This window comes from Alligator sinensis, unplaced genomic scaffold, assembly GCF_000455745.1.
Source record: "Alligator sinensis unplaced genomic scaffold, ASM45574v1 scaffold752_1, whole genome shotgun sequence".
Classification (NCBI taxonomy): Eukaryota; Metazoa; Chordata; order Crocodylia; family Alligatoridae; genus Alligator; species Alligator sinensis.
The window spans coordinates 369,726-396,356 of NW_005842000.1; the positions used below are offsets into that span (position 1 = coordinate 369,726).

General features: G+C 40.3%; 1 protein-coding gene across 6 annotated transcripts in view; it reads right to left on the reverse strand.

Moving 5' to 3' along the window:
* Positions 1-26,631, reverse strand: part of DIDO1 (death inducer-obliterator 1) — a 78,378-nt gene that overhangs the window by 14,524 nt on the left and 37,223 nt on the right. For 5 of the 6 annotated variants that reach the window (XM_025201747.1, XM_006021631.3, XM_014519007.2 and 2 more), the window contains 9 exons: positions 11,036-11,495; positions 7,699-7,858; positions 6,679-6,795; positions 6,203-6,310; positions 5,681-5,816; positions 4,709-5,258; positions 3,577-3,730; positions 1,900-1,989; positions 1,006-1,201 (listed from right to left, as the gene is read on the reverse strand). In XM_025201747.1, the coding sequence (XP_025057532.1) occupies positions 1,006-1,201; positions 1,900-1,989; positions 3,577-3,730; positions 4,709-5,258; positions 5,681-5,816; positions 6,203-6,310; positions 6,679-6,795; positions 7,699-7,858; positions 11,036-11,495 (1,971 nt within the window). Of the gene's footprint in view, positions 1-96; positions 700-1,005; positions 1,202-1,899; positions 1,990-3,576; positions 3,731-4,708; positions 5,259-5,680; positions 5,817-6,202; positions 6,311-6,678; positions 6,796-7,698; positions 7,859-11,035; positions 11,496-26,631 lie in introns of those variants that run through there. The other variant, XM_025201748.1, reaches the window with a different exon arrangement.

Sequence of the window (26,631 nt, forward strand, 5' to 3'; positions counted from 1 at the left end):
ACATTCAGTTTCTCATGAAAGGAGCTCAGCATGCTGCAGGATATGATACACGACTTTACAGCATTTTGTAGATAGCTATAATGACAAATCAAGTGATCCTTGGGTTGCAAATCATACTCTGTTAGCTTCTCAAGTCGCTACTTTGTGCCAAAAAAAATTCTCTTGTTTGGAAAATCAATTTGTACTCTTCTTAATTGTCAGTCTCAGATGGTGTCAGATTCAACACCAAGTAATGACATTTCAGGGCTGAATTCATACCCCCTCATTCTCACTTCTTCACTCAATTGCCAAGCCACACACATTCACTGAGGAGCAAACTCAAGCTAAACTTTGCTACCAATGGTTTGAGAAATAAATGTTTGATTAGGATGACGCAGCTGTACACTCATTTTCTGCCACCTATTACACAGCTAGAGTTTTTTAAATCAAGCTAGTGTGAGACTGAATGATTTGGCTAACGCTTGCTTATTCAAATCAGAACAGCGGAGCTGAAGCTTGCGTGCGCACACACATTCACACACATACGCATGCCATACTTCGCAAGAACTGATGATGAAGTGAGGCTGTTCCAAATATTACTTTTCATCTTAGTAGGTACCTTGACTCCTCTGCTTGGCAAAAGTTATAATTTCCCGTTGGCTTGAGGCTGTCATATGCAGGTTGAGGCGGGTGGGTTTTATAAGACATCACTCAACATATCTAGTTTGATGGGGGAATTCAAACTCATAATAGTGGACAGGATTTTTAGAGGTAATGCTACATAAATTATAGGCTATTTTATCTCGGGGGGGGCAAAGACCTGACTCATTGCAACTCTACTACCAACTTACCAGCTGCTTTTTTTCTTTTTAAATTGTCATTATATAATGGATTACTTTTTCCAGTGGTACTTACATGAGAGCATCTATTACACCTAAATCCAGCATCATCATTTGGCTTAGATAGAATGTTTGTTGGTATGATTAAGAGGAGTACTATTTAACTTCCCACAAATCTGTTGCTTACCTGGTCCCTCAAAGGGCAAGAGTTTGGATGGAATTGGGTCCTTAGCACTCAGTGGGATCAGGTAGAGGTCTTTCACGTGTCTGTTGTTATTAGCTACAACACCAAAACGACCACGGCTGCTAAAATAGGAGTAGAGAGAAATATAGGCCACTTCTTCCTCTTCTGTTGCAGGATGGAAACGAATCAAACACAGCTCCTACAACACAGAAGTACAAGAGGAAAATGTTTAACTACTGCTACACTAGCAAAAAAGTGTGGGGAGGGACACTTTTGGGAATTATCAATATCTATAAATTGTGGCAATGACGACTCTAATTTCCAACGTAAAGACAATACAGTAACCAACACTGGTATCGCTAACTCAAATTATTATTATTTTAATTTAAAACACACACTATACTTTTGTATATCTAAATATCAGAGCTATTAACATTTAGAGAATACGAATTAAATGAAGACTCTTACTATGCATTTTAATAGCAATTCATATTCTGTTATGCAAATTTACCAATTTTGAAGCGTTTTTAATGGTAACATTTCTTGCATATATTGGATGATACTCCCTATTCTTTCAAACTCATGTTTAAACAGTTAATAAAAGAATTACATTTTGTTTCACGTATTAGAACATTTACTCAAACATAAAGAGAAACTGAGGAACTTGAGCCATTTTTCACTGTAGAGCATCAAAAAACTCAAGATGCTCAGAATATAGAAGTTTAAAAACTGGATCTACTGAAGAAAAATCTGGAGCGTGAACTTTTAATCAAATTCTTGGATCTTGGGTCATTTCTAATGTTATCCAATGTCTATCATCAAAACTGTAGTAGCTCTGTCATTTATAATATTATAATTTTCTTCTTCACTACTACACATAGGATTTTAAATGAGTACCTTAGAAATAGAAGATTTGAGCTTGCCAACATAATCCCAGACTGTCTTCGGCGAGATCCTCCCACCAATATGAATAGTATCTGGTAAATCCTAAACAAGAAGTATTAGATGGCAATATGAGACAAAGCCATATTGTTTAAGAGCAGTACAGATTCCCAATCCCAGTAGCCTAGTGTAACGGTCCCCAAATGTTGTTTGCAGCCAAAGGAAATTAAAATCTTAAAGATGGGGAAGAGTAAAGCATGCTGCTACCCATGGCAGTTTCCTTGCTTGGTAATATTGCCCCATGGCCAGCAAAGATTGGGGACCATCAATCTCACAGATGCTACACCCTAGGAAGCAGAGGCTTTAACGTAATTTAGGAACCAGTGACTTCAGAGATGCATACTGTTTTGACTGGAGACTGCCTTTGCTAAATGAGATAGTGAGTAGTTATTACAATTTAAATTTTATATAAAAAATAAAATAGCTGTAGCTCTTCTCATCAGCAGTTCATCAAGTCTAGCAGCAGAAGTATTTTTAAATGCTATCCCTAAAGAAGTTTTAAGTAGAGGCCATATTTTAAATAACTGTTTTTTACAAGAAAAGAGTGACTTAAGCACCAGCCATATCCTTTAAAACAGCATTTCACAAAGTGAAGCTGAAAACAAGGCCATAATTCCTGTTACAGGATTTCAAGGATCCCAAGGCCTTTTTTTCTGTTTGTAAATTAATTTTAATGGGCATTTGTTTTAGAACTGTAGAACTACAATTCATAGTTGCCCTAAAAGAAAATGAATGCATTTTTAAATGTAAAAAAAAAATAGGCTGCAAACTGTTGACACATTACACATTTAGAAACCTATGTAAAAGTCATGCGGGTCAGAAGTAACATGAAAATCAAACCTTATCTTACTGGACCTACAAAGTTTCAACATTTCACTGGGTTTCACACAGGCCTAATCTGTGAATTGACACAGGCCTAACCTGTGGAACGCACTGCAACCGTATCCACATAGTAAGAATCTTTCAATTTAAATAACTCTCCCATAGCACAATTAAAGATGGTTAAAAGTAAGAATATTGGTCACATAAAAGAAAACTACTTAAATTGTCCAGTGCAATAACTAAAACATGTAAAAGATGCTTATCTGAAGTTATCTATCATTGATTATCCTACAACTACTATGTAAATGCTTGTATATTCAACAAGGAAGTTATGTTTTAACATTGTTACCAGTATTAAAGAAGCACAGAGGCTGTTTACACAAAATACCCATTCATTCAATACTGTAATGTTGTGTTTGATGTTAGAGGAAGGGGAAGTTAAACTAAATTCCTGAATAATTTGTTCAGGAATACTGCAGACGTGTTGAAATTAAGTAAATATCTGACAATCTCAAGTCAGCATCAATATTAAATCAGGTTGTTTTACACCAAGTGTGTACCCAGTCAATAGCAAATTAGAAAGGACAGTTGTAATGTAAAATATTTGATATCTCTCAGTTTATTTGTGGTTAAAAGGCCTCTTACTTCTATAGCTTTCACATTAGAGTGCTAAGGAAAACAATTTGACTGAAGTGATTAAAGTGATGCCATTTAGTTCTGATATATTTGCACTGTGATAACAATCAGCAAGTGACCAAATCTTTATAATAGGAAATACTGGTTTATTTTATACACACAGTGTGTTCTAACCTCACTAAGATATTCAAAACACCCAGAGACAGGGTATGCTTTAGTGACAAATTTCGCCACAGTCTGCATGTTAATAAATCCTTTCCAAATGGTGCTGAGACGAGAGAGAAAGAGGGAAGTATCTCCATCCTGAGGTGACCGTGCCTCTGTGACACTGCAAGACACAAACATGGAGGGAAGAAGGTCAGAAGTGAACTTCCTTTTCTTTTTTATCTTCTACTGTCCACCCTGAACTATTTCATACATTTTTAGCAAGTGAATAAATATGCTGCAAAGATGTAAACCTCTTTAGTTACAAGGAATCCAAGTAAGTGAAAGACTTATATAATTTATCTATATAAACTATGCTAGGAAACAAACTGGATTTTAGTAGAATACATGGAGATTTCATAGATTTTTAGGGTCGGAAGGGACCTCAGCAGATCGAGTCCGCCCCCCTGCCCTGGGATATTGAAAATAAAAGCATGTGTGTGGAGATGGGGAATAAAAGGATGCAACTGTTCTGTTGTACAACTGTAAAGTGAACTGGATTAAGCATCTTTCACTAAATGAGTACTAAATAGGCTTGTAAACTTCACATTAAAAAGCTAAATATAACTACAAGTAAAGGCTGGCTTTCAAAAAATGAAACAAAAATAAAAGCAAAAGAGGGGAAAAAGGCCTGGTTTATCAACATTTTAGAACTTTTTTGCATTTCCTATCATATGTACACTGCATAAGTGATCCAATCCTTTTACTAAATCAATCTTGCTGTAAGCACAAAAAAGAAACAATAATGTAGAATGAAATTCTTTTGCTATCTCCATATAAATCTGGAGTAATTGCATGGACTGACTAAGAAAGGGTGTGTGTACGCCACACCACACCACACACACTACACTTTCAAGTCTATTTTTCCACTCACCTACATTTATAACTCTATTACTGTTAATGTAAAACATATGGATACTTTGTAGGAAGACTGTAACAACCAGAGAGGGCAAGCAGAGGATGATAAATCAAAAGGCTTTTGAGTCAGCTCACATGCATTCTGGAGTCTGAAATTCTCTTCTGAATACATGTAAAAGATGATAATAATGTTAAAGGGTCACTAAGCTTGGGTTAGGGTTGACTTGGTATCAAATTTACGTACTTGATATTTGGTGACTGTGGAACAGCCAAATATCTTGGATCTGGTGAGGATGTTGGTTTTGTTAATATTGATTTGGGTGCTGTTAAAACAGATTTTGGTATTTCCTGTTTTGTTTCTCCCGCAGAAACTTTGTCAGGTGCAGGACTGGAACGCAGTGCTGCAGCTACAGCACCCGAAGAACTGCTCATTGCTGTCCTGGGGTCCCTGCCAGATACAGTAACAGTAGTGACAACCCCTCCAGGACAGGAAGTAGGATAAATGGAGGACTCTTCGGATAGAGAAGATTCTGTGTTATTCTGTCCCTGTGTTGCAGGAAAGTAAGTTCTTTCCAAACTTGTCTGAGAGACTGTTTCTGTTCCAGATCCAAGTTCAGTTTCCATTGTGTTTTCAGGTTCTCTCTCTTTATCAGGCTCTGCAGTTGTCATTGGTGTAGAACTTTCATATTTTGGCTGCATTTCTGATTTTGATTTTTGCTCCATCTTTTTAGTAGAAGTTGCTGATAATTTTGATTTCTTTGGTGCTTGTTCATCATCAGATGCTGAAATCTGACCTGTAAATTAATTTTTAAAAGTTTTAGTTACTGTTCACCACAGGGCAATACATATTAAAGAAAAAAATATATATTTATATATAATCTGTAGTTAAGCATTTATCTATCATCCTTAAAAAAGGAAAATATAATTGGTTATATTCATCAAAAAGAATTTTTAAAAGTGCCTAAATAAAAGACTGCCAAGGAAGATATGGAAAAAAAGTGATTGCAATACAAATTTTACACAGCTACAAGGAGGACCAGTTTATATTCACTTAATGGTACATAACGACAACTCAGGCTCAGTTCTATGTCTAGTGACAGAAGTCGGAAGGCATCTTCCTGTTGACTTCAATGAGTGTTGAATTTGCTCTTTATATGTAGGAATTCTTATATGCAGACTTAAGTTAACTTTTTCTCTAAAACTAATTTTTTTTTACCCGTGCAGATCTTGCAGTTTAGGTCAAAAAGATGGGCTCGATGCTGACTCGTCGTGTCCTTTAACATACTGCTGAAAACATCCAGACAGGGAGCGCTGTTTTGATCCATGGCAGCTCGGGATGACTCCTGCTGTTCCTGGGAAGGAACAAGTGTGAAAACAAACAAAAAATTCTAATCATTTCAAATATACCAGGGTCTTTGGAATCAATTTAGCTGCAGTTGTTTTAAACATAAAATAATGCCATCTCAGTTCCGCCCTCCACTCCTCCATAAGATTACTCACGGAAGCATTCTTTATGACAACTAATATCTCTTTAAAATGGGCAAACTTAAGTAAATGCCTGATTTTAAAAGCATCTGTAATACTGTGCCCATTAAGCATGGTGCTCTTCCCAACATTAAAAGGCAAATTCTTGAAGAAAATGCTTAGAAACTATATATTGCTGACAAATAGCATGCAGTACCAGATGTCATCTATTTTCTTTAGTGTTTTGGGTGCTTACACAAATCTTTATACTTACATCAGAATCAGACACTGGTGGAGAATCTTCCATATTCACATCTGGTATTGTTTCTTGTTTTATGGCTGATTTTTTACTTTCACGAGATTTACTTCTTGACTCCATAATCTACAGAAAACATAACATCATATTGTAAAAAAAGCTCGCATTTCATAGAAATCATAGAAATTAAGGGCTGGAAGGGACCTCAAAAGATCAAGTCCAACCCCTCTGCTCTGGGCAGGAATACTGCTGAGATCAAATGATCCCTGCAAGGTGTCTTATGTTGGTATCACTTTTGTACTTATGACCTTTACTTCAGTACCTTCTGACAGCTACAAAATAGATTAGCCTTCCATTATTTTTGCTCAAGGCAAATATTAACAAACAAACCTTTGTGAAAAGAATGCCAGAAAAGACAACTCTGGAAAGCAGTTGAACAACAAAAACCCAACAATTCCTTTGAAATATGTCTGAAACAAAACTAAATTACTTACTGATCTGATTGGTTTCTCTTTCCATGCAGATAGTTCTTTAGACAAAAGCTCTTCTGGCTTCATTCTCACTAGCTTTGTCAGTGAAATTTCTCCACGAAGAACACGATGGAAAAGACCCTGTAAACAAAAGTCTACTTTATTGCTGTGCATAAGAGTACCTGCTTAACCCGATAATATGGGAAATGTTGTTTTTTTTTCAGAAGATTGAATGTTATTCTCAGATTTATTAGTTCTCAGTTAAAAAGTACTAAGTGTAAGCAAAGTGGCAGGGCTTAGTAAGCACAGAGATCAAAGTGAGCATGCATGGAGAATGAACTATCCTCATCACTAAGTAAATCTCTCCAGTGGAAGGGCTAAAAGTGTCAGAAATGGTGTAAGGAAATATTTAACAGTCACTACCTGTTAAATTTTTATTGAAATAAAAATATCAGTTTCTGGTATTCTCAAAAGCCAAATCTTTTCACAACAGATCATTTTAAAACCGTGTAGACATGACTGCATGTCTAACAGCCCTGTGTATCTACTACACAGGTGGGCAATTATTTTGGATGGAGGGCCGCTTACTGAGTTTTGGCAAGCCATCGAGGGCTGCATGACAGGCAGCCGGGGCAGATAAATATTAATTTTCTAAATTTTTTAGAGGCCTCACGGGCCGGACAGAATGGCCTGGTGGGCCGCATTTTGCCCACCCTGATCTACTATGTAACATGTATCATACGGTGTCATAAAAGCATAAAACACTTGACGTTTCTACCAAATGTCATTATAGACAGGATCGTATTCTTAAATCATATAAAAATGAATGGGTCACACACAAAACTTGGTAAATCACTTTAAGATAAAAATAGGATTTTACGTCAAGATGTGAAAACATTTTAAATAGCTTTAGTTAATAAGTCTTTTCCCTTAAAATGTAGAATATTAAGGGGAAGTTTGACAGACTAAACTTTAAGATGCTTTTAGTGTTAAAAAGTTTTCATGCGTTTTAGTATACACCTGGTACTTCACTAGAACACAAACCTGATTTTTTGGATCCTTGAGATTGAACATGATGCTGCGATATTTACTCTTATATCGGTTGTCTGTAACTCGAAACAGGTTAAACATCTCCTTTTCAATATTTAGTGCGATCTTCCCTACTTCATTTTCTGTCATGACCAGATCATCACTATCATTAACCCTAGGGGGGAAAAATGCCAAATTATTATTATACAGGCACTACAAAAAAGTTTTGCAATCTTAACTACAAGTTTTTTGTAACAAAAATAATGAATTCATTGAGGCTACTCAAAATTTACCAAGCACAGTTATTTCTTCCCTTACGAAAGGCAAATTTCCCAAACAAAAAAAATGAAAAGTTAAGATGATATTGAAACGGTCTTCATGTCGTTCACCAGCTTTACTTGCTTTAATTTAAAAATGAATTAATAGGGCTGTCAAATGATCTAAAAATTTCAGCACAATTAAAAAAAAATAGTCACTATTAATTGTGATTTTAATTGCACAGCTAAAAACTCAAAATTAGACAAAATTATGCAGGTACTTTGTATGGTTGTGGGGTGGGTGAGGGTGTAGGGGGGAAATTTGTGAAGGTGTGGAGGGCTGTGGGGGGTTTGGAGCCCAGGGGATGGGGCGGGGGTCCCTGCACACCCTGGCAGAATGCAGGGTACTGTGGTTCAGGAGTCAGAGGCAGCAGCAGGGCTGAGGGGGCAGTGGCTCAGGAGGGGCAGGGACAGGGGCAGACGCACGCGCACATACCCAGCGCCCAGCAGGTAAGTCTGTAGAGGAAAGGGGCGGGGGGAGAGGGAAGGGGCACGGGGGGTGCAGATTGAGGCCCCCACAGTGAGTGGGGCAGGGGTGATTGGGGCCCCAGGGCCAAGGCAAGTCATGGGACAGAGCTGCAGGAGGCTTGTCCAGGGGCATTTGGAGGGGGGGGAATTTCCCACTGCTGTGTGCAACCCTAGAGGAGGTATGGGGGGGACATGCAGCCCGGATGTGTGCGCAAAGCAGAGCTGGGCTGCCCACTGCAGGCTGGGTCTCTGCACCCTGCTGCCATTGCCCCGGGAGCTGCGTAACACCATGTTGTCCCTCCCACCGCTAGGTGGGCAGGGGATGCACAGCCCAGCCAGCATGTGGCTCCCAAGGGACAGTCAGCAGGACACAGAACCCCAACCCACAGTGGGCAGCCCACCTTCATCCTGCGCACAAATCTAGGGAGCATGTGCTCCTACCCCCGTGGCTCTGCCTGTGGCTCTGTCCCACAACCCACCCTGGCCCTAGGGCCCCATTCACCTCTGCCCCTGCCCCACTCCCTCCCTCACCATAGGGGTCTTGATCTGCTCACCCCCGCTGTGCTCCTTGCCTCTCCCCCCTCCCATCCCCTCCACAGACTTACCTGCAGGGCACTACTCTAACACGCAGCCAAGCTGCATTCCTGGCCACATGCAGGCCACAGCTGCTCGTTAGGCCTGTGCAAAGCAGCTAGTATTTGCTTCGGATTCGGACGATTCAGGGGACAGTGACTCGATTCGACTGTCCCAATTCCCGATTTTGGCTGCTGCCAAATCTCCTAATCAGCCAGGCCAGGCTCATCCCCCACCCGCTCCCCCAGCCTGGCAATGGCTGCCCTGCCCACCCCAGCTCCCAGCATTTGTTAAAAAAAGCCCTGACTCAGCGGGTGCTGCTGGGGGGGTGGGGAAGGGGCGATCCCTGCTGCCACCCATGCCCCCTGATCCCCCTGCTCCCCCAGCCCCTCCCTGGGTGCCCTGTCTGGGCCAGCTCCAGCCCTTTAAGAAAAAAAACCAAAAAACGAAGAAGCCCCCACACTTACCACTCCTGCCAGGCAGGGGATGATCCCCGCTGCCCGCCATTGCCCCGCACCACATGGAGGGCTCTGCACTAACCCCCAAAGCCCCGAGGCCACTGAAGGAGCCATGAGGCCTGGGGCTTTTCTTGTGTTTTTTTTTCCTTAAAGGGCCAGAGCTGGCCCGGGCAGGGCACCTGTGTGGGGCCTGGGGGAGTGAGGGGGTGGTCAGGGGACTTGTGCAGAGCCCCCCATGCAGCGTGGGGCAGTGGGGGGGAAGCAGAGATCACCCCCCACCCAGCAGCATCTGGTGAGCACCGGGGATTTTTTTTAAAGTACCAAGCCGGGGCAGGCAGGGCAGCCATGGTGGGGTGGGGGAGTAGGGGGGGTCGGAGCGGGGGGGCTGGCAGGGGGCCCCCCCCGGGGCCCCCCCCCCCCCTAGTACTTACCAGCCCGGAGTCAGCTGCAGCTCCCTGCTGCAGCCACCGGGGACTGCCCGAATCATCGACGCTCTCCCAAATCTTTTCCGAAGATTCGGGGAGCTCTGAATCGATTCAAACCTTTAAATTGGTCCCGATTTGATTCGGAGATTCAGCCACTGAATCGGGCCGAATCTCCTCCAAATCGAATCACCACCCGAAGCTTTGCACAGGCCTACTGCTCGTTTGTGCCTGTGCCTCCCTGTCTCCTTGCTGCAGCTGCTCAGAGCCCGCGTTGGGCTGCCCTGCTGAGTCCTCTGTGGTGCCAATGCTACCCCACTGGGTGGGCTGGAGGCAATGGTGACAGTGGCAGAGTGGAGCTCAGGTGCAGGCTCCAAAACCATGTGCAATTAATGCACTTAAAAAAATGAATGCAAGTGTTAATCACGCATGTTAACTGTGATTGACAGCCCTACTAATTAACAATGCTTTGAAATTATTTGATACTTTAGTGTTTGGGCATTTATACACATGCCCTGGGAGTGGCAGGGGGAGGAAGTGCTTTAATTAGAGCTCACTCGATGAGCTTTAGATAGAGCACCCCTGCCACCATTTCAAAGCATGGGGGAACTGATACATGAGATGCAGGAGGCTGCTGGAGTGCAATAATTGCCACGCTCCAGTGTCCCAGGTCGTGTATTTCTGAGTGATTTCTCATTACTAGCATTTCTGAGTGATTTCTGCTTTTACATGTTGCAAGTACAACTGCTGTCCAGATCATCCTTAATGTCACAAGGGGAGTCAATGCTTCAATAAGCTTCCTACCCTATGATAAAACTGGGAGGTATATTTCTCTTCCTATATTCTGTTTCCTACCCCACCACCACTCCCTCTCCTGATTTAGCCTTAAAAGAACAGTTATAGTTTGAGATGTCACACAAATTGCCTTATTAAATATTCAGGCTTTCAATACGCTATTTTTAGTCTACGCACTGGGAATTTTTCCATCCGAATCTCAAACATTACCAAGCTTTGATAAGTTTAAGTGGATTTAAAGTCAAAGAGTTTACTTAAAAATGAAGTCAATACCTCACTATTAAACATTTGTTTCAAAGTATGCGTTTTGAATTCCCACCTTTTCCATAAAATCTCTTTGAGAGATCGTCGAATATTTTGTCGAATTTGAGAGTTGGGTTGTGACTGAATTGTGTTGGCTGCTGCTTTTGCTTGTGCAGTTGCAAATGCAGTGGAAACAGAAGCAGAGGACATTGCGGGTTTTCTCAGGCCTCCAGCAAAGCTGGAAGACGCAGTTGATTTTCTGGAAATTGATGAAGCATGGGGAACTGACGACTGTTTTGGAGAGGAAACACTGCCTGATGAAGACCAAGATTTCTTGGGAATAACACCTTTGAATCCTGCAGCAGAGTGTTTAATTGGATGTTTAGGTAGTGAGCTACCAGCAAAGGATGAGGGCTTCTTTGGAGGAAAAGTTTTAGGCATGGAAGACGTTGGTTTGTCAGATGAAGTCACCATTTTCTTTGATGCTGTTCCAGATTCTCCTGCTTTCTCTTCACTCTTCTTCTCTTCCTTCTGAGCTGTTAAACACAACACAATAAAAAGGTGACATAAAGTACCTTACTGCAGGAATATGAAATCTTAATAAATATTTGAAGTACTTAATATACTTGGTGTATTCCCTTACCTTAAATTAAAAACTGGTGATTGCATGTAACATTTGATTAGATATACACTTTCTTATTAAAGAATGCCAGTTATCAATTCTGAAAGAACAGTCTAGGAAACGATGCCTCCAAAACAGCAAAGTTTTGAGCAGGCAGCCACTTCAGTTTGTGTCATAAAATCTTTCACATGATTAGAATTATAACACCTCCATTGACTTTATGAAGATACGAATACATGCGTACCAATACATTTAAATTTGCTTTGGAATTAACTCAGTAGTTAAAAACTGGATGTAATCTAAATGTATACAAAGAAAAGCTTATTGAGGAGACAGACCACTCGAAAAGAAGCTTTGTATGAGAAATTTATGAAGACTGAGTCAGAATATATAGAAACCATATTAAAAATTACTTCCACCTTCAAAGATTCCAGGCATGGAGTTCATTGTCAAGAATTAATATTCAACGCAAAGGACAACTGCAAAAACTTCACACCAGTGTGCTTTTCTGAAAGTTTCGTGTCCCACAAAAAACTAATCTGATTTGAAAAAAAGTAATGACATTTACATAACATCTAGTTATTGTCTATATTTTGCAAGTTTGAAAGAACAAATTCAGTCATGACTCAAATCCAACAGTTTGACTGAATTATACCAAGCCCAAGCTAAGTGTTATTTTAAAAAATTTACAGGTTACAAAAATCAAGTTATCTGGCACTTGCAACAATGAACTTTCACATTTTAATTTTTAACTGTAGAACAAATTTGAAGAAAAAAGTAAAAGTAATCTGACATCTCTAGCAATTTATAAATTAAACATTTTCAAGTCAAATTCCAGCTAGGCTTCTGAAAACACATACATTAACAAGCGTGCATTTTAGCAAATGAAACAACAAATCAGTGAAGTAAGAATATTGTTGATCTCAAACCTCTCCCACTCCCAAGGCACAGATTTGGAGTTTAAATCAGTCATTTTATCCCACCACTAATAGAACAAAATAAACCTTTTACAGGAAATGTGTATAACATCAGAAGCACAGCAGGTATATGGGGTGGGTCGATATCTTGCAGTTTCAAGTAAAACTTGAACACACACTGTTAAGTGAAGTTCTACAATCTAGGTGTCTGAACACTTGTTTACTTGATTACGGAAATCAGAAGTTTTCCGATTGCTAATTTCAGTGTCACACCAATACTGAGATTGAGAAAAGAGTGCAAGATGAACCAGGCTTTTGCTCCTCCAATCCCTGGGACAGCTGGGAATGACTCAGAATGGGAAGATCAGCAAAATCAGCAAAAGCAGTTAAGGATACTTTCACCCTGGGGCATCAGAAACAGGAACATAACTTTCAAGGAAAACTTCTAATTTCTAAACACCATCTTGCATCTATTGAGATATCTCTTGGGGAAATATTTATAAGCTTCCCCTCTCATTTGAAAATATCTATGAACTGGTTAACATGGATCCTTCTAGTCTGATTAATATTTTCAATTAGATTTTCTAAATGTAAGCTATTCTAACAAATCAGGTTAACAAAATGATTTGGCATACTTTCTGGGACCCTGCCAGAGCTACCTCATGATAACTTATCAAGGAGACCAAATCCAAGTGTTTTCTCTTCACCCTTCATATCCAGTGTAGTGGCTTCAGAAATAGTCAAAGACACGATAAACAAGATAAATTATCGTCTTCAGATAAATATGTTTTCATTAAAATTACCAGAGTTTTATCACAATTAGGGTAGCTGATGTTATGAAGAACCAATTGACTTTAATTACAGTTGAATATCCCTGAGGCTAAATCTCAAGCATGCAAAGTGAACTGTTGTAGGCCTAAAAGATAATTTCCTGATCCACAACGTCCAATCAGTTACCTTTATTTGAGCTAAAATTACATTCCATGTGGACTCCTTCCTGAATTCCATGGGGTGAGATCTTTTTACATCTTAAGTAGGATAAAGATCAGTGGAGTATGTGAGGTGTCTGAATTTCCCCACCGAGTAAACCTGAAAGATGACTTTGTTGTCCAAAAGAATAGCTCACTATATAGAGCTGTTCCACTTTTATGTACCAGGGCAGCATTATCAATAACGAGGAACCACTGAATCGATGAAAAAACTGTGGGAAAATGGAGAAAGGAAAGGCTCACCAGTCTGAGCTGATGAGCTTTCTGGGATCCTGAATATATTCGTTTTGGAGTTAGCAATACTCATATCTTCATCAGTAAAGTCTGACTGCATCTTAGGGTTCTGTATAAGACCCAGCTTTATGGCATGTCAGCAGACTAGCTAAGTAGGCTAAAAATTGGACAAGAGGTGTTTCCTACCCTCTTGGTTTGGCCAAATCAGATATCGTTGAACCAGTGGAGGCCGACAGCCCAGATAACAGCCTTGGGAACAGGAGACAAATATAGCCAAGAACCCTGTTATGAATGTTTAAAGAAACCTCACTTTCAGGCATCTTCGGTGATTGTTGCTTTTCTGACTCATTTCAAATCTGCATTTTTCCCTCTTTCCATCAGCCAGGGCAGAAGCACAGAAGTTTCTGTGAGTCATTACAATAAGGGCAGCAAGGCACATTTGGGATTTCAAAACAGACAGGGTAGATTGTGGACTCTTTGATGCCAAGATCTTTGGTGAATTTGATTGGTGGTTCTATCACTGATGGGGGTAATGGTGAATGACCTGGCAGTTCTTGAATAGTGCATTAGAATTGCAGAAATAAAATCAATGACTAGTTTGAAGAGATGCTGGCTTGTATTTGCTGCATTTTTAAAGTAGTATGCAAAATATTTAAAACTAGAAGAAATCCTAATGACCCAGAGGGTTCTTGTATGCAACTACAGCATAGCCAGAAGCGTATCTTATTCCTTCCAAGGTGCGTAGTAGTTCACATTCAAATAGACTGACTTTCTGAGAGGTATAGTGAAAATCCTCGTGTAGCTGGGATCTCATGGGGATATATATTAAGCCTCTGGACACATGTTCAATGGCATGATAGGAACCAAGCTAGTTATTTTATTACACATATTCTGTAGAATAACTTTGTGGCTAGTTACTCTTTTTATCACACCATTAATAGATTGAACGTGTGGCCAGGTGACAAATTAAGACGCAATTAACTGGTTAGTCACGTCTAAAGTGTAATAGGGAAATGGAGCCTTAGGCTTAGTCGGTAAATGAAGGGACTTGTGGATCTTCCGCTCATTTAGAATAGCACAGCCTCTAGATCTTCTTGGGCAAGAGATACAATTAGAAACACAGGAGTTAAGATGTGGAAAATGCCTTGTAAACCACCCAAATCTATCCCGTTCTCCCAACACTCTTGCTCCCTACAAATGTTTTAGCTTTTTGTCTTCAAAAAGGAGCTTTCACTCCTTTTCCCCGAAAGTCCTATAGGTATTCTTGTGCTATTGCATTTAAACCAGCATCCCATACTAAGGGGAGAAAGTTAACTAATAAACCCAACATAAGAGAAAAAATAAAAAGAACAAGGAGGAAAAATGAGGTAAATATCAGCCCCTGCATTCTGGCATTAATGAAAGCTTAGGGTGAGGGGAAGTAAAAAATGTTGTCTTCTATCTACAGACAAATATTTTAGATATTTTTCTCATGTTTAGCTTACATTTTTATCAATTTTGTGCTTCGCTTCCTTTTTTAGGGCATTTGTTGCATCACAGAAACTCACTGAAGCCTAAGCCATTAGTTTGATGTCTCCTGAAGGAAATACAAACTATTTTAGATATTAATAACTCCTAAATCTCAAGCTTTCACATCCTCCTATTTGGTCACTATTTTTCCTTAAGAAGTGCCCTTTTGACCTAGTAGTTATAATATATTTACCAACACTTAATGATAAGTAGCATAACAGCAGCTTTGAAAAAGTTAGTCTCATCTGGCAGGCATTATAAATTAAACCATATAAAACACTTTTAGGAAGGAAATGAGATGTGCTAAACTTCATCCTATAACTTAGAAGTGTGCAATTTTTACTCTGGTCCAAGTATTTCACAACAGTAACAGGCCAACAGCTCTGAAAAGATCTCTCTTTGGACTTGAAAAAGAATAAAAGCTTTCTAACAAGATCATCAGCTAGTGAACAAAGCATAGATAATTACTGAATCCATATTAAACTAATCTTAAGTCTACAATTTTTAGGGATCTGGATGTAATGTATGATATTACTGTACAATGTATCTCACTACAACAGCTACAAAAAACTAAGTGAAAAATCTGAATATTCATCTTTTTGTCTCTCAAAGTGAGATCTTTAAATGCAGAATAGTGTTAGTATACACAAACTCAAAGCTAGTAATATTTTTCCTTTAGTTCTTATTCCATTTTCACACTATTTAAACTAAGTCTGGAAGGTTTAAATTCTGCTATTATTTTTTAAAAAACTATTTATTATTTGGAATGTAAAATCATGATTTTGCATAAAGCTGCAACATATGCTGCAAGAATGCATCTCTTCTACTTTAAGTACTTAGTCTTCAAGACTTATTTAGTGGACTAAAACTTAAATGCTGAATAGTAGATAAGCTAATCATATCTTAAATTTAAAATATGAGTACCCGTTTAAAATTCTTAGAACACTAACCCCAGCAGATAATTAAACAAAAAAGTTAGCCTACAGCAAATGTTTCACCAAATACTGTAATTTAACACAAAGGGAAAACTGTTTCACCAAATTTAGGAGTGCTCATCTACATATTGGTTTCTGGTATAGGTAAAAGTTATTTTACCATATTCAAGACAAGCTCAACTAAATTAACATTAGTGGTGTGTATATATATATACACACACACACACACACACACACACACACACACACACACACACACTTTTAAATCAGAGTTGAATATGGTTAAACAGCATTCAATATGGTTAAACATAATCGATCTGTTTTTATATTTATCCTAGTTGCATATGGGCTTTTTCATTACTGTTGAAGTAATTAAGTACATTAAGGTTATAGCGTTACTATATAAATTGAATGCAGCTAAATATTTGCTCATTAACACGTGAGTGTGGGGAACACTTAACTGAACACAGCATTCAATATTGACTCCCATATTTTGTTTAGCATCAAGTTGGTTAGGGCAGCTTCTTGCAGGCTCTCTCTGTATTGTGCTGGCTTAGGCCCTGCTTCCAAAAAGCACATTTTACCAAGATGAAGCTCTGATTACCAAATCAACATATAAGCTTGTGAAACTGTTCAACCAATGCAACATTGTGAGTGTTTCACATGTAGTGTATGCATGTAAAAAATGTATCAGTCTCACAAATCCTTCCCACACTACAAATATAGCTGTCCTCTAAGAAGGGCCTTACGATCAAAGGGACAAAGATCACAAGTGCAAACACAGACTGGTTTCCAAGGTTGCAGAAGCACTAGTGTCCAGGAAGAAAGATGTAGCCATCATCAGTTCTAAAGTCGGAAAGGTTTCTGTTGAAGCGGTGCCCCATTAGCAGGCAAAAGAAAAAAAGGTACTAAACTTAGTAAAACTCATAAGTTCAGAGCAGTTCAGGCTACATATTAAAACTATGTAAGCTCCGTGCTACTAACAAATTCTACCAAAGAGGACTTATTACAGGACCTGAAGTTAACAAAGTTTTTAAAGTAGAATCTTGTGTGTGCTCCAATTTCAGTCTCATGCAGCTAACCCCCGTCTCAAAAATACTTTTCTTGAATACTTACTAATTTAACGGACCTTGCACTAAGCCATCTGAAGGAAAATATTTTAAGTTGGGCACTCATTTAAAATGAGGGCACTGCCGATGCGTTTAGGTATAGTGCGTATATAAAATTTGTGCATATTCAGTATATAGGCAGCTCATTCCGTTTGCTCTAAAAGCATCTTAGCATGAAAAGCCACTAAAAATTGTGGTCAATCATATGCCCTACGCAGTCTCCCAACAGGCACTGAACTGTGGTAGGCAGATAGCTGGAGCAGTTACCAGAAGTGTGCGCCCTCCTCCAAGAACAGTATGTCAACAGATGTGGAGTTTTATTTCGGACTAGCTGCAACAGTGGAAAGGGCATTTATGAACATAATGGAGTCTAATGGACTACTTGAGGCTTGTAGATGGTTACTAAAGTACTGTTTTTTGTAACCGATGAACCCATTCAATGGGTGGACAGGCCTCGGTATTCTATGCTCCATGAAGCTGCAGTGTCCTTGCAATGGCAGCCCCAAGTAGGGGATGTTGACTCAACCAATTTACCCACCCCTTTCCCCCCCAATAAATCCTGAATCCCAGACTCTCATTCCTGTGGCAGACAGGGCACTTTCCCACAGATAATAGCTGGTCCCAGGAGGCAGCACTGCATTACAGGTGGTATACCTCTAGCAAATGATGGAACTCTGCTGGTTTCCAGAGAGGGAGAGAGAGAAAGACCAAACCAAAGTCCTCAGGCAGAAAAATGACACCTGCTGTAGGGTTTAGGGTAATCACTTTGAGCAACCCCAAAATGAATCCTCTCCAGAGCTTGTTCCGGTCTGCTTTCTCACACAAAGGAACAAAGGTCATAATATTAAAGCAGCACCAAGAATGTTTAGAAATTCAGTTGATGGACATTTCTGAAAGTTGTAGATCAGGGCAAAACATCAACCTCATCCTATTGGGTATCAACGTGACTGTGACTGGGAAGCTTTGCTTTTAATTAAAGCTTCTTTGCCTTAATACGGGGCAGTGGGGCAGGGGAGGAAGAAAGGCAGGGAGGCAACTTTTTTGGCAGGCTTGCCACAAGGTAAGCCATGCACCCTGAACCCCCCGAGCCACTCTGATCCCCCTGCCCAATGTGTTTTGCCATCTGTTCCTTACTTGTTCTGCTGCTCTGCTTTCTGCACCCTGCTCTACTTGTTGCTGTGTTCCCTGCTTCTTCCCCCATTTGCCCTATGCCACACAGCAGCTGCCCATGCCATTTGCGGCGTATGTGCCAAGATGGCCACCCTTGTTTTTAGCAGGTTTGAACACCGATATTTTTATGTTTTGTAATGTGAACGTCGAGGCTTGATTGAGGCAGTTTTCACTGCCAGGCACCTGTCTCGTCATTTGACACTTTGCAAAGTGTGTGTAAAGTTCGGCCAAATCAAAGTCCTCCGTTCCCACTGAAGGAGGAAGACAATTAGCTGCAATTTTCCTACCACCTCGTAAAAATCTATGCTGCACCTGGTCCAGGTATTTTGCAGCCCTGCACCTGAATCTGCACCCCTCTTCCCCCCTTCCAATGACACACAGAAACTAGAGCTCCTTACTTTTCTTGCAAGTCTGATTTAAGGAATCCTCCCTCCCCCCCCCTGCCCCTTTCCTCCCCCCCAAAAAAACTTCTGTGTTTCGTGGTCTCTGCTCAGTAGATCATTTGACAATCTTCATGATTTCAATTTAGCAAGCTGTGTGGGACTACGTAGCTACTGCAAACTTTACAGACCTTAAAATGAAGTCTGCTTCAGCTTACCAGGAAGTGTTTCTGCCATTTTTTGCTTTTAAATAATCTGAATCATAGCTCCATCAAATCTTCAGTATTCCTCTACAGTAGATGCTGAGTTTTCCGCTGTGCAACAGATACACAGCAGGCACCCAGTACTATAGTGAAGAGTCTACCATGCACAGACAGATGTTGAGAGATGCTTTTGCAGGTCTTCGTAAGATTTGAATTAAAAACCATTCTTTGATGTAACTAGTGGAAGACACTATTTGAAAGAATACGAAGAATCCTTTCATGGCCATAGAAGCCAAGCGCTGATTATCATGCTGTACTATTTCTGTAAGTTTTCCAGGATGCTTATAATAAAACTTGCTGTTGATATGCTGAAACTATGGTCTCTCATTTGGACTAATTGTTTCCTTGTGTTCCCCCCTCTGCATTCATCTGTTATCTCTTATTCTTAGATTGTAAGCTCTTCAGGGAAGGACCATTTTGTGCTTGCACAGCATCTAGTGCAATGGAGTCCAGGGGGCTACAGCAATTCAAGAAAAATAGTAATAATAGTGCTGGAAATTGAATCCAGAAGTGTTACCCATGTTCTAATGTCACATGGAATCTGGATACACTGTATAGAAAGTAAGTGTCCAAATAGTGGGAGCAAACCTACCACATGCTAATGTAGCACAGCCACTTCAAAAATCAAAAATTTAAAATCCCTTGCCAGGTGAGATGATGCAAGGGGCACCACAACCAGAAGCTTGTCTACAAGCTGACTACAGCTCTACTTTCTGAACATGGTCAGAATTGAATGCTGCAGTCTATGACAGAAGTGAGTGCTTGAGGACGTGCACTGGAAATCCTCTGTGCTTGCTTCTTCCCTTAAGCCTCATCATTAGAATAATTAAGGCAGGGGCATCAAACATACAGCCAGCAGAGGTGCTCTATCAAGCCTGCCGAGCTACTGCTGGGCCACTGGAAGTTGGGGGAGGGCAGGGAAGGTATGTATGGCCAGCTCCAGATCTTGGGGTCCTTTGGAGCCCCGGGCTAACCACAGACATTGGCAGTGAGCTTGGGTTTCCATCACTGGCAGACCTCTGCCGCAACCAACAGACCCCACCACTGGGCCTCTAGTCGCTGCACCCCCTGCTGCCCCCAGACCCACTACTGCCATAGTGCCACCCCCATCCCTGGGCTAGATCCAGCCCGCAAGGAGTCCCCCAGTCCAGAGTGCCCCAGGGCCCCAGATGAATTTTGACACCCTTGGTTTAAAGGTCTCAAGCGAATGCAGATCAGAGTGGGCATGACAGATCAGAGGGAACAGCAGCCTCCAACACGACTCAGGCATTCATATAGTAACCAGCATCTTGAATTTCACCTGAAAGTTGACTCACATTCTGCGCAGAGAACAGACATAATATGATGGTACGCCTTGCTCAGAGGCAGGCATTTTAGGTTTGAGTGAACTTTACCATTAATCTTAGTAGAGGCATCTACCATCTAATAGGAACAGATGCAATAACTTGGTCAGTTGAAGATGAAACAGGCATCCCTGACCACTTAATTCTTGAGAATTCAGCAGTAATAAGTCTAGTACAGGGGGTGGCAATCTATGGCCTGCAGGCCAGGTGCAGCCCACGGAACCATCTGATGCATCCTGCAGACACGAGGCTTTGGCGGCGAGGGGCGTCGGTGACAGTCGCTTTCCCCTGCCACCGTGGGAGAATTCTGGATCAGCAGCGAACACGCTTCCCATGCTGCTGCTGTGAGGAATGGGCGGCAGCAGCGGCTGAGTCCTGGTGCCCAGCCGCCTCTGACCTGAACTAGGTCAGTCCGGCCTGCAGCCCAAAAAGGTTGACAACTGCTGGTCTAGTAAAACCAAAATTGTTAACTGCTTTACCAGGGGGAAGGCAAGCTCCATCAGTTTATTGTACAAAGGCTTCAAAAAGGATTCTGTCACTCAGCACCCCTACATCTCATCTGAAGTAATGGCAAACCAACTGGCTTTTATGCAGATGTGGCGCATACAGCCTCCTACAGGGATGGCGAATGGAAACGCTATCGTAATAAAAATACTTTAAAATTAAAACCCAAAGGAATGGTTGCTGCTGAATTCTCAGCCATGTTTTACACACAAAAAAAAAAAAAGAAAAAAAAGCGACTTTCCAGTGCATTTATGTAGAGCTGGAAACTAAAAATATGGAGGTCAGCTGCTGCTGCTTCAGATGTCAGTTAGAAAACACTCCACAAAGTGAAGTTACTTACCAGGAAGCGTGGATCCTCAAGAGTGTTGCCTCTGCATAGTCACGCTGCTGGGATGCACGTCTGGCACCTCAGAGCTTCAGAAACTTGTAGGAGAGACGTGCCTTTTTGGTGCCACTCAAGCACCCTCTTGTGGCACTGAACATTTGTCACCTGAATCTCTAAAGGGAGATACAGCCCTCCACTCCCTCTTTTTCTTAGCTGGAAGAACTACTCGCATGCCTGCCTGAAGTCTGCTTTTCCAGACTGCCTGCCACTTCTCTCAAAAATGGTTCTTGGTTGTTTACAATCACCTTTTTAATGATTTTGTAACTTTTAGGTAGTTTCAGTGTCTGTTTCCATTTTTTAATGGGTACTGTGCACTTGAGGTCATAGGCCAGTTTCCCCTTCAAGATTCAGTGAAAACTTAAGCCCTAATTCTTTTTGTTAAATGAATCTCTGGCTCTTCATTTTCTGGAATTAGGTGTCTATTATGAACCAGGGTGAAGCCTCCCTAAACTGACCCTCCTTGAACACAAGGCCTCTACAACCCATACATGGGAGAACTAGCAAACCTGGCTTCAGGCTCTCGATTTAGGGAGTGCTGAAAGGTAGATGATTTGCCCCAGATAAAGCCAAAAATGTAGCTATGCAGACACAAATGAGGCTTTAGCACAGACAGGCAAAGCTGCTAACCGCAGTGTTAGAATCCATCCTCTGCTTGAGACCAGCCTATAGTAATTTATCCTGTCTACACTAGGAGATTACACCTATGGACCTGTGCCAGTGGTAGACCCACCCCTGGCTGAAGTAGGGGCAATACTCACTGTATACAAGGCCCTAGTTCTCCAGAAGTGCTTGTGGATTGAAGCGATGGTTCCATTCGGGGACACAGCAGGCCATACGCAGCTCCCAAACCCTGCACGCAACATGCATAGTGAAGCACCGGCACCCAGTATCCAGCTGTGGTTATATGCAAAAGACCCTCCTAAAAACCCTTTTCTTTTGGGGACAGAGGGAAGGATGTACCACTGGTTATTCAACCAAGTGAACAAGTTGACAAAACTAATGTATTAGTAAAAGAATGCAAACAGCAATATAAGGTGGGGAGGTTTTTAATCAACTTGCATTGCTTTTGGTAGTGACAAAGCTAAAAGAACTGCCCCTAAAGGCTAATTTGCATCTAAAACTTGTTTGCACACTCCTATCCTTTTGTGGTGGCTCCTCACACAGGAGCCAAACACACATTGCGATTAGGAGTGCCGACCTTTCAATGTGCAGAAGCTGCCAGTGTGGTAGCTGCTTGAAAGGGTGATTCGTATTGCTTGCTTTCCAAAGGTGGCTAAGCTCCTGTTGGTCCTTTGTAGAAGTTTTGACAGAATCCTCTTGGGTACTCTGGCTGCGAGACAGCCCTTATGCACCCTCCTTGAAAGTTTTCCTACCTATATCTAATGGCAGAGGTCTAGCCTTACATAAGTAATAGTGATGTGCCACATGCCATATGGGCATACTCTGCCTTCTGTTGCTCAGGACCTACTTACTCAAGGCTGCTACTTACTCACAGGGCATGTTTACATTACAAAATGCAGTGTAATTACATGTGGCTTCAGATAAGAAGCCTAGTTATGACAGCAGGGTTCAACACAGGATAGCTGAAAAGCACTCAAACCAAAATAAGAGCATCTACACCCAAACTTCCTTCCACCAGTTTAATCCGCAGCAGTGCAAACCATGTGTAGACACTTATTTAGGTTTAACAGCAGCCTTTTTGGTTAAGTTTCGACTTGTATCTAATGGTTAAGCTGAACAAAAATAGAAGTAACTACATCAACTTCTGCACTAGTTTAATTGCAATTCTTTAGTTTAAGTTAAAGAAGGGAGACCCTTGATTGTCCTTAATTACTGGTACAAGTTTGCTTGCTTATAGTGTTTTACTCTAGTCTCTGCAGGGTTGTTACAGGTTTACATTTTCTTTCCCTGGTTATTCTCTTCTTGTTCTGTAACTCCCTCATTCCACTACTAACTTTCTTCCATTCTTTGCTAAGTTTTTACATTATATGTATAAGAAAATATTTTTTTCCTCTCGCCCCCCCCCAAAAAAACATACCACTTTCTTTTTTATGGTTAGAAAAAGCAATTAAACCATAATGGAATGACACGAAAACATACAGCTTTCAAATGCGTCACATTTTTTGGTTCTGGGCTTCCGTCTCATACTTTTCCTTGATAAGGGCTCTTCGTTTTGTTACAGCTGTGTAGGAACAGAAGCAGCCCAAAGGCCCTTTGCATTTGGAATCCTTTGAAAGCAACTTGTATAAGCACTTTTCAGCCTGAGACTAAGGTTCATAACTAGACAAAGCAAGTCATTAACCTGAGCTGTAGACGTAGCTAAAAAAAAACGGTAGAGGATAGTCTGGAGGAGACATATAATCAGGAACAGAGTTTTACAGATTTGGCCTCCCTGCTTCCCAGTAGGCAGCATGCTGAAGTTGTCTGCCCCTTAATCAACTGCTGCAGGACCAGAGGAAAGGGGTTTGAGAAAAATTTAGATTGTTAGAATCACTTTAAACAAAAAGCTTCTACTTTAAAGTCTAATTCAATAAGAATTTGTCTGAATTGCCAGTATCAAATGGGATATTCCATTTAAAGGCTAAAAACTCTTACAATATTAGCGGTTGCAACTAAGTCAATATTTATCAGTTTTCTGCTAGGGATTTTTATCACATAGACAAAATAGCTTTCCACTCAGTGACTTGCATCACAACTTTAGTAATAAGAATTAAATGGATTAGATTTCATGCACGTTATTTCACCTAAAGTAAGACCTCTTTGCTACACACTGTGCATTCTACTTACTTCTACCACTTGTAAAATGTAGCTATTAGTGACTATGTAATTTCTGTTTCCAGTAAATTTTAGCTGGTGAGTAAATACATCAGCTCAAATATCTTTTGCCATCTAAAGGAAGCCACCTGCCAAGTGTACATGAGGAAGTTAAAGAACTGCCTGTGTATGCTCAGTCTGATCCAGTTCTTTAAAATGAGGATACTGCAGACCTTTACCTTTTTGCTTTCTCCTTCTGCCAACTCATCTTCCAGCTTCAAACTGGTGAAAGATTTGCTGCCAATTTCCACTTGAGTAAAAATAGCAAAAAACTCTTTTATTTTCCAAACATTCTTCTGTCAGAGAACCTGTATTGAAGGGCTTTAGATAGGTGCATGCTGACGCACTGCTAATGAGCCTTAGCATCAGCAAATGGTCTAAAAAACCACCCACATTCCTATAACTAAATTGTTCAACACTGCCTTATATGTTCTTTTACGCGCATGAAAACACAGGAGACTTCTTAAATAGTAGCTTTTCCCCAAAAAAGCTAAATGCCAGTAAAGCAGCTGGTGTCATATGAATGGACAAATTATGATCCTGATTTTCTAAGTACGATTAAAAATATGAAAGAACTAACTTTTCTGAAAGTAACCTACTTCCTGTTATTGACTAAAATGACAAGTGTTAGAAAGTTACTATTCTTCAGTGCCATTCCTTAGGTCTGTTCAGCATCACTCTCTACTTTGGATCTTCAACTGACAGTTTCTCAAAAAAACATGGACATGAAAAGTAAGAAGCTTTATAAATCCCTTAGAATGCCACTCAATTGAATCTTACATGAGCAAGACTAAAAAACACTACCTTGCATTCCTAACTTAACTTCTATTGGTCTCAACAGGCTTTAAAAAAAAAACCTAAAAGACTATTTGAAGGTGGGAGAAAAAAAACAAGGCCTATCAACTCAGTCCTAGTATGAGACAGTTACAGGAACAGATTGCATGCCTAAGTAAATGTTAATAGTCTAGAGCTTTGACACGACCACAACTTTCAATGCTGACTTTCCTATTAAAAAAATAAATCTGGACCCAGACATCCTTTGAGATGACTGCATCATTTTAGGATTCTTCATTTTTCAGTTGCTGACTGCAGTGCATTTTTCTGTGATAATGTTTTGTGCAACTTTTCAAACTCACTCAACAAACAAGGGGCAGATCATGCTTTAAAATATATATGTGTATACACACATAAAATTTACAATTCACTGGTAAGCTGTGTGACAATCGGATGCATCAGTGCCATATGATCTGGAACTCCATCTTCCTCCTGGGGGAGGGTTTTTTTTTTCCTTGAAATGCACTGACAGTTTGCATATTCCATTTCTCCAAGAAACTTTTTTGTAATTCTTACAAAAGAAATGCATGACATGCTATTATGGACAACATAATTTAAAGTCAAGAGCTCTTTCAGAGCCAGGAAAGCAGCAGATATAAATCTGCCTTTGTAGCCCCATATTTCAGGAAAAAAATGAGAACTACAATTTCAATATTCTGGATGAAGCACCACACTATTAATGTATCTAAAAATCCTTTTCCTTTCCCAATACATTAATTTTTAAAAATGTAAATCAGAAATCCACAGTTGTTATAAAAATGTGGGGTAGACCATTCTTAAATGACTAGAAATGTAATCAGGACATTTTAGAAATCACATTATTTGAAGCTGCAATTTTCCTGCTTGAATAGTTCCTCATTGGATACATGTTTTGCTGTCCTTTGCTATTTGATCCTCATTTTACTTCTGTTTTGACATGCCCTGAAGCTTTATGACTAACATCCATCTGATATAAAGGCTAGTGTTATGGGAATAAAACACCCCTTGGCAGAAGATTTAAAATACTATTATGTTTCTCAGTGTGAAACTGAATTTTTTAATGCCCATGCTTTAACTCCCACCGTCTCAGTAACCCTTATTTTTATAGCAATTTTTGAAAAAGTTAAAATTCAGCTGGCATGTATGCTGTATACTGGTTACTGTAAAATACTGATCATCTAAGGTAAAATGGCTAAATAGCTAAAAAAATATGATGTGTATGCATAGCTCTTCTCAGCTGGATAGCATGAATACTGCCTGTATCTTTAAAGCATTTTATTACTCATTTAGCACTACACGTGCATGATGCTTTCCAGGTGAAATAGCACAGCTACCCAACAAACCCAATGATTTCCAATGACACCAAGATGTTAGACAGTGTGAACCCATTTCAGGCTGTATGTTTTGTTGCATAAAAATACTTGCTAATTGGACCTTAAGCCATTGTGAATCTTAGAATCCATGAGAATTTAGAAACATCAGTGTGTGGTGCTAGAGTAGAAGGGAGGTGAAAACACTCCTACAAAGCTGCATGTTATATGCCTTAAATAACCACATTACTAGTGTTGTTATGTACACAATTAGATCAGGAGAAAAAAGATTTTTTTGTTTTAATCATGCAAGTATCAAATGCCCCTACAATCCAGGTTCTCAGAACATTTAGGAAAATGCCTAAACTGGTCTGA